At 35.1% G+C, this 16,270-nt stretch overlaps 3 protein-coding genes across 3 annotated transcripts; 1 reads left to right on the forward strand and 2 right to left on the reverse strand.

The window, feature by feature from the left end:
- Window positions 1–383: 383 nt before the first annotated feature.
- On the reverse strand, window positions 384–3,766 carry LOC128924102 (transportin-1-like). Its single transcript, XM_054235891.1, has 7 exons — window positions 3,561–3,766; window positions 3,077–3,212; window positions 2,300–2,971; window positions 1,094–2,185; window positions 866–1,036; window positions 610–781; window positions 384–534 (listed from the first exon to the last, which is right to left on the reverse strand). The coding sequence occupies exons 2-7, from the start codon at window positions 3,173–3,175 to the stop codon at window positions 431–433; spliced, it is 2,310 nt and encodes a 769-aa protein (XP_054091866.1). The 5' UTR covers window positions 3,176–3,212; window positions 3,561–3,766; the 3' UTR covers window positions 384–430.
- Window positions 3,767–4,150: 384 nt separating this feature from the next.
- LOC128924103 (U4/U6 small nuclear ribonucleoprotein Prp4-like) lies at window positions 4,151–6,070 on the forward strand. Its single transcript, XM_054235892.1, has 2 exons — window positions 4,151–5,509; window positions 5,573–6,070. Exons 1-2 carry the CDS (start codon window positions 4,267–4,269, stop codon window positions 5,953–5,955), a joined length of 1,626 nt encoding a protein of 541 aa, XP_054091867.1. The 5' UTR covers window positions 4,151–4,266; the 3' UTR covers window positions 5,956–6,070.
- Window positions 6,071–9,137: 3,067 nt separating this feature from the next.
- Slco1a1_2 (solute carrier organic anion transporter family member 74D) lies at window positions 9,138–16,270 on the reverse strand (the record flags this gene model as incomplete). Its single annotated transcript, XM_029046028.2, is given in 7 exon segments — window positions 9,138–10,328; window positions 10,404–10,580; window positions 11,580–11,729; window positions 14,188–14,363; window positions 14,430–14,793; window positions 14,875–15,354; window positions 15,570–16,270. Coding segments are annotated over 7 exon segments (2,218 nt in total), but the record flags the coding sequence as incomplete, so codon positions are not given.

The following is a 16,270-nucleotide window of genomic DNA, read 5'->3' on the forward strand; positions in this document are numbered from 1 at the left end:
GTACTTTTAAAACTGGTATCGCAAAGGTCCAAAACTGGTATAAGTGTGGCTTTTTTAGCCTACCAGAGTAAACTTACCTAACCTAAAATATATATTGTTGCTTTTGTAAGCAAAAAAATTATCAGTGGTAAATTATGACTATAATTTTATTAGACTCAGCATATCTGTCCTACGATTATTTAAAAAACATTGAATGTATTTCAGTCTCCAGATTTGTTCAACACTAGCGAAATTAAAAGGTGCAACTGTTGCCCAAAACATGTGTTAAAAGCGCCGTACTTTTATGTATTAAAAATGCATATACGAACATGGAACAACCATGCACTCACGTATGATATTAGAGCAGATAGTTACAGTTGAATTGAGGCGTATGTATAAGATAAAAATGCGACCAACAATAATATAAATTAAAAATTTTCGCACTTCACAATTACATACCTGTATTTTCCAGTAGCGTTTTTGGTGTATTTGGTCTATTTATAATCACGAACAGTTCGTTGAGTACGAGATGTATGTACTGTCGAGTTTCTTCACCTGGAATTCAATTTAAATGCAGTTATATAAACGCGTTAATACAAAAAAAAAGCTGCTGAGTAGTTTAGCACAAACCTAGTTTCATGCAGATTTCACCAATTGCCCAGGTGGCATTATTACATACAGAAATGTAATCAGGATTTAGATTTTGACCCAAAATCGGAAAGAATTCCGACATGAATGGATGCACATGCTGAAAACAGGCTTTAGTTAAGTCGCCCAACAAAGCAAACGATGATTGTCGCACCTGCAAAAGTGAAATGAAAACAACGCATAAATACATATAAACACTTGTCAGCAAATATAGCGGAAAATTGTTTGCGAAACTTACCTCTGGCAGCACATCTTGCATACATTGATAGAGTAACTGCATTATATTGCTTTTGACGACTAAGGATTCAATGTGACCATCCAAACCCTCAGCCAGTCCGGACAGCAAATCTAATGCAACAATCATGCGCTCCTTATCTGGATGCTCGAAACCAGGATTTGTCTTGCAAGCCTATAAGATATAAATATAATTACAATCTCTCAGACAACATTTTTTTCTCAAATTTACCATATCCTGATTCAGTGTTTGTTCTATCAAAGATATGCAGCGTTGGTAAACTGGATCGCAATAAGGTAAGAAACCGGATTGTAATGCGGTTGCGATACTCGACAAACACTCCAATAGCGGAAATAGATCCTTATCATCATCCTTGAGCAGGTTCCACTTCTCTATTAATGGTGGCATTAAAATGTCAATGTATTGCGGTTTATTCAGATGATGGCCCACAGAGTCGGCTAGCGTGCCAACTGCATCGTAGAGAATAAGCAAGTTTTTATGTTGATATTTCGAAAAGGCGAACACCAGCGTTTTCAATATATACTCTAAATATGGCACCAATTCAGTGCAGGCCTCCTCTTCAAGTGTGGCGAATGCTGAGCAGGCTGCCTCTTGTACACGCTTATTGGAATCTAATATACGCTTAAGCAATTCCTCCATTAAGGGTTTCAAATATTGATCATGTGGCTGATTTACAACCCAATTAGCATAGCGTGATAATGTCCAACAAGTGATGGAACGAACTAGCGCTTTTTTATCTGACAAACAACTGATCAAGTAGGGTATCAGTTCGGGCAGATGCGGTATCATGCCTTGCATGCAACCTTCGGCAATTGCACCCAATGCCAAAACACCACTCTCCTTGATAACCCATTCCTGATGGAATAATGTATCCTTGAGGATAGGCAAAACAATGGGTAGACATTCTTCGCGGAAGACATTTGCTAGTACGTCCAGTGCGGCTGCACTACATTTGCGTAAATTCCATTCAGAGAGGGAACTGTCGTCATCTAGCACATCGTCTTCATCATCATCATCAACACCCACTTCGCCAGATTTGATTGTATGTGTACGAGATTTGTGGAATCTCGGGCGTATGTCTTCTTCACGATCCGGCACCATATCATCCTCTTCAACATTTCCTTTTAAGAGTATGATATCGATTTCGGAATAACGCATTCCGCGTACTAACACCGGTGCCAATTGTCCCAAATATGGCGCCAAAACTTCCTTGCAAATATTCTGTTCAGCAAGTGATAACCAGAATTCCGAAGCTTCTAGAGCGACACCTTCATCTGGGTCTTGAGTACGTATTAACATATACTGAAAGTATAAGATTTAAATTAATATTAATTTTTTTTTAATTTTTCACATAACTGTTATTTTCAAAAACATAAACTTTATAAAAAAATGTATTAAATCATTTAAATTACTCACCTCAATAATTTGTGGCATATGCGGCAACAAACGATCCATGCGCACTTCCAACAACATAACCAAGCCATGGCATACATTCTTTCTTACCTCGTGATCCTCATCAGAAGATAGATTGAATAAACTTTCAATGAACGTGTCTATGTGTAGCATCAAAGCTTGTGATCGATTTACAATAAATTGATTTATACAAGCTATGGCATGTGAACGTATCTTTGGGCTATTGTGACTGAAATATTGCAGGAATTTCGGTATCATAACGTTTAATGGTCGATTGAGTGCTGCGGAATCAAGTATTTCGGCGGAGTCTTCGCATATTTTCTGTAACGCACTGAAAGCTCCTTCACATACATTGTAATCTTGCGAGTCCAGCATGTCGCATAAGGAGGGTAGTAATTGTGGCCAATTTTGCAGACCGCCATTGCTGGCGATTGTCGTTATTAATATACCAACAGTAGCACGTATTAGCGGCGAGGGATCGCCAATAGCTTGTAAACATTCATGCTTAATATATTCGACAATTTCAGGCTGTAAGTTATTTCCATGCATTCGTATATTATTTTTCAAAATTAGACCGCTTAAGGAGCGTGTTGGCTCCTCTTCGGTTTTAAGTTTAGTCAGTACATAAATAAGATAATTGTTGAAATCGGGATACTGATTTAATTCCTCCAGTTTCTGTGAATTAAAAGGTCAAATATAAAATGTAATTAATACAGTAAACATACATATAAAAATTTCTCTTCACAAATAAATATTCGAATAAAATGCTTTATAACTTACCAGTTGGACGGCCATTTGAGTGGCTGTGTCCGGAGACTGAGACTGCTTAAGGATTGTAATTATTTGCTGTAAACCTTCTGCTTGCGGTTCCCACGTCATCTTGTCTGGTTTTATTTTCTTGTAAGGGGTGAAATACCTGTATGAATTAAAATTTAGAAATAGATATAAAATTAAAGGTTCACTAAAGGGTGCGAGCTGGTGTCATGCGCGTATCGGGAAGGGCAGACACGGGTGCGACCACTTTGCAGACGATACATTCCTATTTTATATTTTATATATGTACATATATATTCTTTGCAAAAATTTTACAAAATGTAGCAATAATTTGCTACCAGTGCGAATTATATCGATCACTAATAAAACGGAATGGTGAAAAGCCCGCTTGGCATTCGAGAAATCATTCACCGTTTTTTAACAGATTTTCGCACGCTATTTTGCGTCTGGAAAAGTCGGTATTTTATTTTAGCGAATATATGGAACCTACCTCTGATAAACGCACTAAAAATAGATTACACTTATTTGTCTTTAATTTGGCGACTTTTCAAACTGAAAAATACTATTTTTTCCGCAATTAAAATATTCTTTCACTAACTTTTCTCTTTTTTCCTTCTTGTCTAGTATAATTTTTTCAGGGAACAAAAAAAAACTTAAAATGAAGTTTCAACTTTCATGACCTGAGTCGCGATCTCTTTCTAGCCTTTCATAGATGACAGGTGTGCGAACGGGTCAGCGAGAGGTTGCGCGAATTTATAAGGGATGCCAACTCAATATAGAGATACCCGTTAACATTACTGCCAACACAAACTCGCATCAATAAGAAATGCAAATAAACTAACTTTAAAAGGTTATTATAAATGTATTTTATAAGCTACCCTGTTGTAAAGTCAACATATATAAACAAATGAAATATTAAAAAAACGTATTTAATGCAATCATTGGTTTTCAAAAACATGTGGTAAAGATTTTATATTTCGATTCGTCAACCGTTTGCAAATAAAACGGACTATCGATTTGATGTGATTGTTGTGATATATCGATAACAGCGATAATTTACTAGCAATGCTGGTTGAAACGCCGGCAAGTCAATGAAATTGGTGGTTTTGTGTATTTTCTGATTTTTGTTCAATTTCGGTAAAAATTAAGTTTAAAACGTTTTATTCTTTTATATTATTTCCTAATTAAAAAGTAATATGTCCGATGATGAGGACATTCAGTATGTTAAAAGACAACGCACACTGCACTATGGTTCTCTGGAAGAGGCCGAGAGAAAGCGCCAGACTGCTGCTGTTGCTGGGGCTACCTCCACCGTAACTGCATCCACTTCAAGTGCTGCTGCTACGGTTACCAACCAACTTGAAGACATTGAGTCTGACGAAGATTATGAGGAGGTAAAAAAACCAACTGCGCCTTCGTTACCGCCAACTTCTGGTGCACTGGCTAATAAGATCGACGATGATTACTTCGATTTGGAAACAGAAGTAGCGAAGGACAAAGAAGCGTTGCTCAAAGAATTTGAACGTAAAAAACGTGCACGTCAAATAAACGTTTCCACTGATGACGCGGAAATAAAAGCTAACTTGCGACAACTAAATGAGCCAATATGCTACTTTGGGGAGGGTCCAGCAGAAAGACGGCGACGTTTAAAAGAGTTATTAGCTAGTTTAGGCGAGAATGCGATTAAACAGAAGCAAACTGAAGAGGAAGAGCGTAAACAACTGCAGAAAGAACAAGAAACAACTTGGTATCACGAAGGACCGGAGGCATTGCGAGTGGCGCGAATTTGGATTGCAGACTACTCACTGCCAAGAGCTAAAACACGTTTAGAACATGCGCGCTCGCTATTGGATGTACCAAGCGCAACACGTGCTGGCCAATTGGTAGAGCTACAAAAGCGTTTACATGCCTTGGCACCGCACTGCAGTCAAGTGGGCGACACACGTCCAGTAAGTGGTGTAGCGTTTAGCGAAGACTCTAAATTGATAATGACATCGTCATGGTCTGGATTGTGTAAGGTGTGGACAGTAACAGACTGTAAGCTGCTATTGACACTGCGCGGTCATGCCAGCTATGTTGGTGGTGTAGCATTTCGACCAGGCGTGACGCAAGATGATAATAATGTTGTAGCAATGGCTTCAGGTGGTCATGATGGGGCGGTCAAATTGTGGGGCTTTAATTCGGAAGAATCACTAGCGGATATAACAGGACATATGCCACATAGAGTTTCTAAGTTAGGGTTTCATCCATCCGGTCGATTCTTGGCAACAGCTTGTTACGACTCCTCCTGGCGCCTTTGGGACTTGGAACAAAAAACTGAAGTTTTACATCAAGAAGGCCATGCCAAAGCAGTACACAGCCTTAGTTTTCAAATAGATGGCAGTGTCATCGTAACAGGTGGTCTAGACGCATTTGGACGCGTTTGGGATCTTAGAACTGGTTAGTTTATTGTATTTTTCTTGAAAATTTTGATAAAATAATTTATTTATATTTTTTATGCAGGTCGTTGCGTAATGTTTCTTGAAGGCCATCTTGGTTCCATATTCGGTGTGGATTTCTCGCCAAATGGTTTTCATATTGCCACTGGCTCTCAGGATAATACCTGTAAAATTTGGGACTTACGTCGACGTCAGTCAGTTTATACGATTCCCGCACATACCAACCTAATATCAGATGTTAAATACCAGCGAGATGGTGGCAGTTTTCTGGTAACGTCCTCCTATGATTGCACCACGAAAATTTGGTCAAATAAAACATGGCAGCCATTAAAAACATTATTGGGACATGATGGCAAAATAATGGCTGTCGACATCTCACCGGATTCGCAACATATAGTAACAGCGTCTTTCGATCGTACCTTCAAATTGTGGGCTTCGGAGAGCTGATGCTAATAGCAACTGTTCTTTCACTGCCTTATGTCTTATGATTTCGATCATTATTTAAGATAAATAATTACAAAAAAGTTACATTTTTAATTTTCGTACTGTTGAATATAATAATGTTAACACTGTTAGATTACGCCATTTTTTGTTAGCGCTTGCAATGCGTGTGGCAAGCATATTTCGTATAACTTTCGTTTCGATGACAATAGACCCATAACATTTTATCGAAGACTGTTGAATTATTTGAAAAACTGTATGTGTATTGAAAACGTAAAATCTTTAGTTGAAGAAAGATAAAATAACTGTACGTTAACAAAACATTTCAAAACACGTATTTTGATGAAAATGAAAAAAATGTATGTAATTAATTAGAAAATAAAACTGATTTGTTATGCATTTAAATAAAAAAAAGGTTTTTGTGTTTCTTCATCCTTCTGAATGTAACAGCCTAAGCGCCAGTGAAAGCGTTGAAAAGGTTTTCCTCTGATTAAGGGGTTAGGGGTGGTCAGGATTTAAAAAAAATATTTTTTTTTCCATCCGAAGCTCTTCTTTTTTCCAAAATTTCAATTTTTTAAGACCAATTAACTGATTTTTTCGATCTTCGGGCTTCGATTAGGCCCAGGATTATCTATTTATAAAACAAATTTTTCTTATCCGATTGATTTTAGATGAATCTCCAAGGACTTATGATTGTCACCGCAAGGACATTTTTTTTGGAACTGGATGTTGTTGTTGTTGTAACGGTTACCCAAGCCTGCCTGAACCGACAAGCCTAGACTAATTGTAATCGAAGTCATCTAACGGGAGGCCCAGGAAACGAGCTGTTTCGATATGGTCGGACCAAAATGAAAGGAGTATTAGATGAGTAGGGTTTAGGGAACATGCAAAAAGGTGTTTAGTGCTATGCGGGGACTCTTTGCCTGTAGGACATATGTTGAGTATGTCAGGATCTAGTCTGGATAAGTAGGAGTGTAGTCTGCTATAGTATCCAGAACGAAGTTGCGCAAGGGTCACTCTAGGTTCGCGAGCCAACTCTGTGTCTGCGATAGGAGGTGTTATTTCACCAAGTATAACATTCACGGCGAGGGAGTCGATGAAGGTGTTAATGGCTACTCTGTGAATGACGTTCAGAGCTTGGATATACAATTGAACTTCCATAACTCGAACTGCTCTAACTCGAAGTTCTCCATAATTCGAACTATTGAAGTGGCAATAGAAGTAAAAATTCATACAAATTACCTTCTGTAACTCGGAAGTCTCTCTAACTCGAAGTTTGTTTGCGGATTATGGTGATTCAAGTTAGAGAAGTAGTTTGTCGCATCTGAAGTCCTTTCGTATAGTCGTGTAGGTCGTCGACGTATTTCAGGAAGGTACTCTTGATGGTTCTGGGAGGCGGGTCGGCTTCCAGTAGGAGTACAGGGGTTATTGACTGTCGAAATTTTAATGCCATCGACTGAAATTTTCAGGTCTAGTCTGTACTCCTTTGTCCAATTCGTGAATAGGGTCGCTGTGGATTAGTGTTAGGCTCCTAGCAGCGAAGAAGTGAGAAAGGTCGAGGAGGTAGATAGGTTTACTTTCGAACAACAAGTCATCGATTTCATTGCCCGACGGCAATATCGTACAATCATCGGCGTAAGAGGTAACTGAGACTCCTTCTGTTGGTTGAGGTAATTGCGAAATGTAGAAATGAAATAGTAAGGTGGTTAGGATACCACCCTGGGGTACTTGTTTAATTCTTCTTTGGAACTGGATCAACACAAACAGCTAAAACTTTGGAAGTTATACATTTTTTTTCAAATTTTCGTGACTTCAAGTCAAAATATTGTGTATTAATGCCATATTATTACTTTGGTAAAATAACATAATTAATAGCAAAAAAAAAAAAATACGGAAAATTCTATTTTTTTTTCGTGTCTCTTCGCTCATTTGCTACATAGTATAAACTCTCACGCAATTTAATTAATTTTTTTTTATTTATTTTTATTTTTTATTTATTTTATTTTCAACTTACATTTAAAATTATGTGTATATGGTATATATGTATGTGTATATGTATATTAAATTGTAACTAAAATTTAACTACCACAGATAGGTTGCATTACATTAAAATTCTATACATTTAATATTACTAGAAATTAATAACGTATGAAATAAAATGTAGTGTAGGTATGTAGGAGTAGTTCTATGCTTGCTTTGTGTTATGTAAATAATATAATAGTTGCTACCATATAAAAGTGCATAATTGTATGCACTGCCACGACTAATACAGCAGTCTGCAGTCGGATTATAATATATATGTATGTAGTACAATAAAGTAATATGCACAAATCTATGTATGTATGTATGTGTGTTTAAGAAATTTAATTTTGAGTTTTTTTTTTTAATTTTTGTTTTTGGAAATTTAAATTCATTGTAAACGATGTTTATATATACATACATACATACACTTGTACATATTAATATTATTCTGTAATTCTGTATGCCACTTAATTTGTTTACTGCAAATATCAACTACAAATTAATTAAATATTTATACACTTGGATATATATATATATATATATATACATGCATATGTGTGTCTGTGTACTTTGCTGCAATTTTTTTGAGTTGCAAATTTATTTTATTTTATTTTTTATATTTTATATTTTATATTTTATATTTTATATTTTATATTTTATATTTTATATTTTATATTTTATATTTTATATTTTATATTTTATATTTTATATTTTATATTTTATATTTTATAGTTATTTTATATTTTATATTTTATATTTTATATTTTATATTTTATATTTTATATTTTATATTTTATATTTTATATTTTATATTTTATATTTTATATTTTATATTTTATATTTTATATTTTATATTTTATATTTTATATTTTATATTTTATATTTTATATTTTATATTTTATATTTTATAATTTATACTTTATATTTTATATTTTATATTTTATTTTTTATATTTTATATTTTATATTTTATATTTTATATTTTATATTTTATATTTTATATTTTATATTTTATATTTCATATTTTATATTTTATATTTAATATTTTATATTTTATATTTTATTTTTTTTATACTCTTTATTCTTGTTTTTGAAAACATTATGTACACACACACACACACACACACATGTATATGTATGTATGTATTAATGCATAAATATTTCGCCTTTTTCTTTAAACATATTTTAGTCTATAATATTTTTAGTCTATAACTGAGATTTATTTTTTTTAAATATTGACATATTAATAAGTGTTTACTATATATGGTACACAGATACATACATACATGTTCTAAAATTTCAAATGCAAGCAGATTAACTTTAAATATAAATTTATAATTTTGTAAAAAAAAACTAAAAACTTGTATACAAGTAGTTTGGCGCACATACATACATATATTATGTCTGTATGTATTTACAACATATGAGAATTTAAGTCAAAATATTTAAAAAAAAATTAGTAAAAAATTACAAAAAAAAATATATTTATAAATAGTTATATATATATACATACTGTAATATGCACATTGTAACACCCGCTTAAGTTTATTTATATTAATTTCACTGCCAACTACATATGTATGTATGTATGTATTATGTATTTCAATATATTTTATATTTTATAATTTTTGATTTTTTTTTCTTTCCATTTATAACTTAATCACACATGCTAAACCTTGTGCATTTTTATTAGTGTTCTATACGTCGCGCTCTGTTTTGTGTTTCTTTTCTGTTTTTTTTTTTTTATTTTAAAATATATTTTTGCTGCCTACAACTAAACGGTCATTAACTAAACTTTAACTAAACTAATCAATAAATCAACTATCAACAATAAATGCAAAATCGCATTCCGCATTCCTTCGTCGTCAAATTCTATCAAAGCACGTTTGCTGTACGTTTTTTTGTTGTTTTCCGGTCATTACAAGTGACATACACCCACCCACACACACACAGATTAAGCTTTACATGCGCCAAGTGCCAGCGGTTTTGGACACATTGTGCGTCATTACATATTCTCATACAATTACTGCGCTCATTTTCTATAACTTTTTCTTTGAATACCGTTCTGAAACATTTTGTTTGTGTGAAACAAGGCTATAAAGACACTTCTGCAAATGTTTTTTGTTTTTGTGTATTTTTGTTCTTTCAGCTATATAAGTCGTCACTCCTTAGCGTTGATGTGCTCTGCTCAGACGCTTGTGTCTGGCGCCACCATTGACTTTTTGCACTCCGTCTCAGCGGCTGTCTGTTTGCCATGCGGTTCACTGCCATCCTCGGGTGTGATGTCGATGCGATGCGCCTTACTCCACACCACCAAATCCATTATGAATGCCAGAAACATTATGCCGGCGGTAATACCTGGGGAGACAAAAGAGAATTAAAAATTTATTAAATTTATTTTTATTTTTTATTTTATTTCGTATATATCCATACCTAGGAAGTAATGTCTAAACGTGTCCGAATCGTACAGCGAGCAGGCTCCATGCTTGCCGCACACCGTTTTCCAGAGTAGACACGCCGAATCCACCACCGCGCCATATATAATTGGACAAGGAACATTACCGAATAATCCAATTGCCGATTGTATGATACCCATAGCCATGGCTTTATCTGAAATGTGAGGTTAGAATTAATAAAATATAGTTATCGGTCGATTTTAATGGGGCTAAGTAATATACTATAAAAAAATGTTTGAACTAACTTTAAAAGGCATTGTATTGAATACCCATTTCTCTAATCCTAACGTTACTAGCACTTGAGATATTCAATAACTTAAACCTAACCTCAATATATTGACTTTAAAGAAAAATTATTAGGAAATTTAATTTATTTTACTGTTAATGTAATAGTATAACTACAGTCTTCTAAGAGCCACAGTCTCTTTTTGAATTAGGTTTTCTTAAAGTTTGCCATTTCATCATGGAAATATATACGATCCAATAACGAGCGAAATTTTTGAAATTTGCTACCGAAATTCGGAGTCAGTGGCTTTTATTTTAAGAGCACCTCGTCTAATTCATGGTCATCACAATCGTCCTGTCAGATCAACAATTGAACGTCGAGTAGTGTCCGTAGTGTCGAGAATATTGCTGCCGCTAGCGCATCAATTGTGGAAGACCCAAATCAGTCTCTCACACGTCGTCCTCAAGCGTTGGGCATATCTGTGACGTCAAGTCTGTGGTCTATGCCCACAAACCAGCGACGATTAATGAACATGAGATTGCAGCGGTATCGGTCGATATATATATATACATATCCTAGAAAGCCGTTGAAAATTGGGTTCAGGGTCTGGACTTCTTTGTTTATTTTTTTTTAATTTTTGGTTAAATTAAAAAATACTTTTGTAGCGATTTTATTTAAAAACCCGTTCTTTGAAATAAAAAAGGTGTAACTAGGGTCTTTAAGTCATTTAAGAACCATCCTAACACTTCTCTAAAACTAAACTAAATGGCTTCGGTACTACGTCCGGCTAAATACAATTTCTCAACTGTGATTTCTAAAACTATTTATGAAATATTTCCATTATAATTATAAATAATTTTTAAAAAATTTTAATTTTGAAGTGAAATTTGTAAAATATATATTTTTATTTAATTTAGTTTTACTCACCATTTGGATGGGTGCAACGCATCACCAATAACATGCTGCCCACCTCCGATGTCGAATGCATGAACACACAAACGGCGAATATAATAATGAAGAATATGAAATTCTTGCAATTATTGGCGCAATAACCGCTGACCGCTTGGTTCTTAAAAGCTGCAAGAACAGATAAACACGCGCACGCAACAGAAAGTTGGTTGGGTTGGGGTAGAGAGAAGAGAAAAGAAGAAAAATGGGGTAGGTTATGACAGTGACTCGAGGAAATGGGTAAAAAATAATTAATGTATATGAGAAAACAAATGAGATAAAATGCAATAATTAATAAATGAAAATGATAAAATAAAACAAAAAAACAACAACAACAATGCAATAAATGGCACTAAATATATGTGTATATGTAATATATGAATAAATACGTATACATATATATAAATGTGAGATTGATATATGTAGATATGTATATACTAAAAAAAATTAATAAAACCAAGGACTTCGAAAACCAAGTTATTAAAAATAATTTTAGTAAAAGTTAGATTTAAGACTTCCACTACGAGGAGTTGTTAATAGGTTCAACTTCACTATAATTTTTCAATAGTATACTTAATTAAGGGGTAGTCAGGTTTTTCCAAAAAAATTTTTTTTTTGCATTTTTGTTATGTGTAATATCTTAAAAATATTCTCTAAAAATTTGAAGTTGATCCGATATTTACTTTTCGAGTTATTCGACAAATAACAAAGAGCGCTCGGGCACTACAAAACGCTAGTGTGAAAATTTAAATGGGTTTTTTTTCAAAACTATGTTTTTTGAACTGTTGACAACTGTAATTCGAAAACCACTCAGTTGAATTTTATGAAATTTATACAGCTTTAAAAATACATAGTAATCCAGGGCTTGATCGAAGGCTTTTTGTTTTTCAAAATTTTCAATTTTTTAAGACCAAATCTTTTCAAATTTTTCCAAAAATCTAGAAAAAAAATTTCTGAGCTCGCCATTTTGTTAATTTTTGAAAAAATAGAAAAAAGCTTCGTTTAGTCCCAGGATTATCTATTTACAAAACAAATTTTTCTTATCCTATTAACTTTAGATAAATCTCCAAAGACTTATGGTTGTCAATGCAAGGACCTTTTTTTGGAACTGAGTCAACACAAACAGTAATTACTTTGAAAATTATAATTTATTTTTTCAAATTCTCATGTCTTCAAGTCAAAACTTTTGTAAGATATCAGGATTTAATAGCAAAAAAAATCAATGAAAATTCTCATTTTTTGTGTCTCTGACTATCACCACCCCTTTAAGAAGAAAATATTTTAATCAAAAACTTGATTTGTAATGGTATCATTTAAAGAAAATGGCGAAAACATATTGTTTTATAACTGTAATATGTGGGTTACTATTTATTTTTCTGGCTTTTCTCTATTAGTTCTTTGCCTAGTACTAACTCATATTTTACTTATTTTACCGCAACTCAGAAATATTTGCTTAATATTGTCTACAGTGTCTTTCATACTTCATTTCGGTGATAAAAATAACTAAACCACGAATATTTTCGAAAGATGTTTGGTACTTGAGTTCTTATAACCACAAAGACGTCAAAGAACTTAGAATAGTCTAAAATTTATGACAGGCCATAACAGTGAATTGGAGGTTCTTAACGGTTGAAGAAAATGTTTCGAAAATTGGTTCAAAACTGGTTCAAAAGAAAGGAAAGTAGTATACAGCATATTGAATAATATTTTGAAAATCAAAAATATTGTTATCAACCATCACAGAGTTCATATTTCAAATGTTAGTAGAGAAATATGTTAGCAACCCTTGTATCATTGAGAGTCTCCTACTGAATTTCTGATATAATTCTCAAAATTTCAAAATTGTATAAAATAATAAAGGGGTTTTCAATAAGGCGCTACAAAAGTAGACAGACGACGCTATATCAGTAAGCTTTGCCATTTGATCATGGCAAGATATACGATCCAACAACGAGTCGAAATTCTTAAAATTTTGTACCGAAATTCGGAGTCAGTGACCTCAACTTTAAGAGCACTACGTCCTACGTAGAGATGAGGCTCATTTCTGGCTGAATGACTTCGCCAATAAGCAAAATATGTGTTATTGGTCAGGTAGCAATCCACATGTACTACATGAGTTACCATTGCATCCCGAAAAAATTACGCTTCAGTGCGGCTTATGGGACGGCGAAATCATTGGACCGTACTTCTTCCGTGAAGATCAAGACCGGCACGTTACTGTGAATGGTATACCGCTCAATGATAACCGAATATTTCTGGCCCGAATTGACAGATATGGACTTGGACTTTCACAGGAATAAATAATGTCATTGATATCCCGAACCGTTTGTAGCGCGCTTATTGAAAAACTCTTTATATAAATTATTTATCTATTATAAAATATCTCAATAAAAAATTAAAATTCTTATGATTTACATAAATGAAAATAGTATGCTTTCATAATATGATGAATTTAGAAATTTATGCAAAATGTTACGTATACGCAATGTGCACATGCTATGAACGATTATGAAAATTGTGAGTAAATGTATATATGTAAATGTATAATCTGCAATTGTGTGTGTGTGAGTAACACTTTCAAACTTACAATCTGGAATGCATGTACAGTTACTGAATAGTGTGCCATTCTCAGTCATTGTTGAGGCCGCACAACCAGCATGACAGGTGGAGATATATATACGACCATCCATGCCGCAAATGGGGGCGTAATTGCCCGTATCACAGGAACAATTGAGGTCACATGCTGGTTCGATCATGGCAGGCCTATAATTACAAGCGAATTCGGAATAAAATATGAATATATAAATTATAACGGTGCTTGGTACTTACGAATCACTCGTTGGACCCTTATAACCAGCAAAATCGGTCATGCTACAGCCGACGAACATCAACACCACCATGCCGGCCGAGTAGAATAACGCTGTAAATGCAATCCAAGCGGCTACAGAACGCGCCGATGGCTTCAATTTCAATATGACTAAACCGGATATGACAATACCGACACCCATTACGAGTATGCCGCAAAAGGCCGCAATCATGCTGGCATCATAGGTGGTTAAACGGAACTGTGTTTCGAGGTATTTCGGTAGAAATGTGTAGAGACCAGCAATTGGCAGCAGATGGAAAACACAAGAAGCAGTGCGGAACATCAGAATGTCATTTTTAAGTTGACGTCGCACGGTCTTTGGAAAATCTTTGAGATAAGAGAAAAAAATATTGAAAATGTTAACACTTATATTTGTCAAACATTTGTCAAACATGGAAGTTAGCAAACCTCTCAGCTTTGGCTTCTCATTGACCTCCACAGCTGCGGCAGCTTCATCACCGCCCTCCGCTTTAGCCTCGCCGGCATTGGGGTTTCGTTTGCCACGCAACTGCTTCGGGAATGAGAACATTGCAATGGATGACAGCAACATCAGAGTACCGATGCCAACCGGTCCCAGCCACCAAGCGCCAATCCAACGTGGATCGCTGGCATCGAAGCCGGGATTTGAGAAATTCACATACCAGCGTGTACAAAACGAGCCGACTATGAAACCGGATGCGGGTCCCAAAATGCGTACACCAATCGTTATAGCCATGTACATGGGTGATTGTTTACTTGCCACATTGTCATCTATATATGGTATGCCGAGTGTGGCTACGGCTGTTTGTCCGATACCAGAGCTCAAGAGACTAGCGAAGAAGATGCACAGTACAATAACGGTGATTTTTGAGTGTGACGCCTGCTCCATTTTTTGATCCTCATCGCATTCTATAAAAAGACAAAAGAGGGTTGAAATAAAGTTGGTAAAAAATAAAGAAAAAAGTAAAAAAAATAAAGAACCAATCTATTTTTGACCGTAAGGGGCTTTAGACCTCTTGAAAGCCAAAGTCACGCATCAAAAATTGAGAGGATGTTCCCACTGGTTCCATAATCTAATATTCACTATCTTTTCTAACCTATACATATCTCTTTAGTGAACCTACCTGAATTGGAGTTCGTTGAATTCTGTCCCGGTATGCACAGATTCATTTCGTGTGAGCCCTGCACATTGGCCAAGAACGCGCTGAAACCGCCTTCCAATGCGTTCGCACTTGTTGCATTCATTGTGTCATTCATTCCATGCAGTCCATAACTGGCGTGTAGCATTTGACCATTTAAGGCGCGCATTGCCGCATTACCACCATTACCGCCATTACTGAGTGTATCAAGTGATTGCATCAATTGTTTGCCAAATATAAAATGCGGCAATGAGCAAGCGAAAGCTGCAATGGAGAATAATACCATGCCGCAAGCGATCCAACGTGGGCGATGACCGCGTCCAGCAAAGTAGGTTAACAACATAGCGGTACTTATTTGACCCATCTCACTGGCGCTTAGCAGAAAACCTGTCGTTTTCGATTTTATCTGAAATAGTTTCTCGATGGTAGTGATCACCGACACGAAATATGTCATATACATGCCCTGTAAAATGTAGGCGAGCAAAAAGACCACCATGAAAACATTGGTCGATGCGAAGTTGCGCGCCCATTTCGGTCGACAGCCAAACAAACCGCAACCGGGCGCCTGTCGATCGCCATTACTCAACTCGGAATCTGTATCCGATTCATCCGGTTCACGCGTTCGTGTATTCTTCTGTGCGTATAAGCCGGTGAGGGGATCTTGTTCATCATACTTGTCTGGCACA

Source organism: Zeugodacus cucurbitae, unplaced genomic scaffold (genome assembly GCF_028554725.1).
Source record: "Zeugodacus cucurbitae isolate PBARC_wt_2022May unplaced genomic scaffold, idZeuCucr1.2 ctg00000294.1, whole genome shotgun sequence".
In the NCBI taxonomy this organism is placed as follows: domain Eukaryota; kingdom Metazoa; phylum Arthropoda; class Insecta; order Diptera; family Tephritidae; genus Zeugodacus; species Zeugodacus cucurbitae.

Coding starts and splice junctions, on each gene's coding strand:
- LOC128924102 (XM_054235891.1), bottom strand. CDS start 3,175: ATGACGTGGGAACCGCAAGCAGAAGGTTTACAGCAAATAATTACAATC. Junction 2,186..2,299: donor ATATGCCACAAATTATTGAG/GTGAGTAATTTA, acceptor TTATACTTTCAG/TATATGTTAATACGTACTCA. Junction 782..865: donor TGCAAGATGTGCTGCCAGAG/GTAAGTTTCGCA, acceptor TCACTTTTGCAG/GTGCGACAATCATCGTTTGC.
- LOC128924103 (XM_054235892.1), top strand. CDS start 4,267: ATGTCCGATGATGAGGACATTCAGTATGTTAAAAGACAACGCACACTG. Junction 5,510..5,572: donor CGTTTGGGATCTTAGAACTG/GTTAGTTTATTG, acceptor TTTTTTATGCAG/GTCGTTGCGTAATGTTTCTT.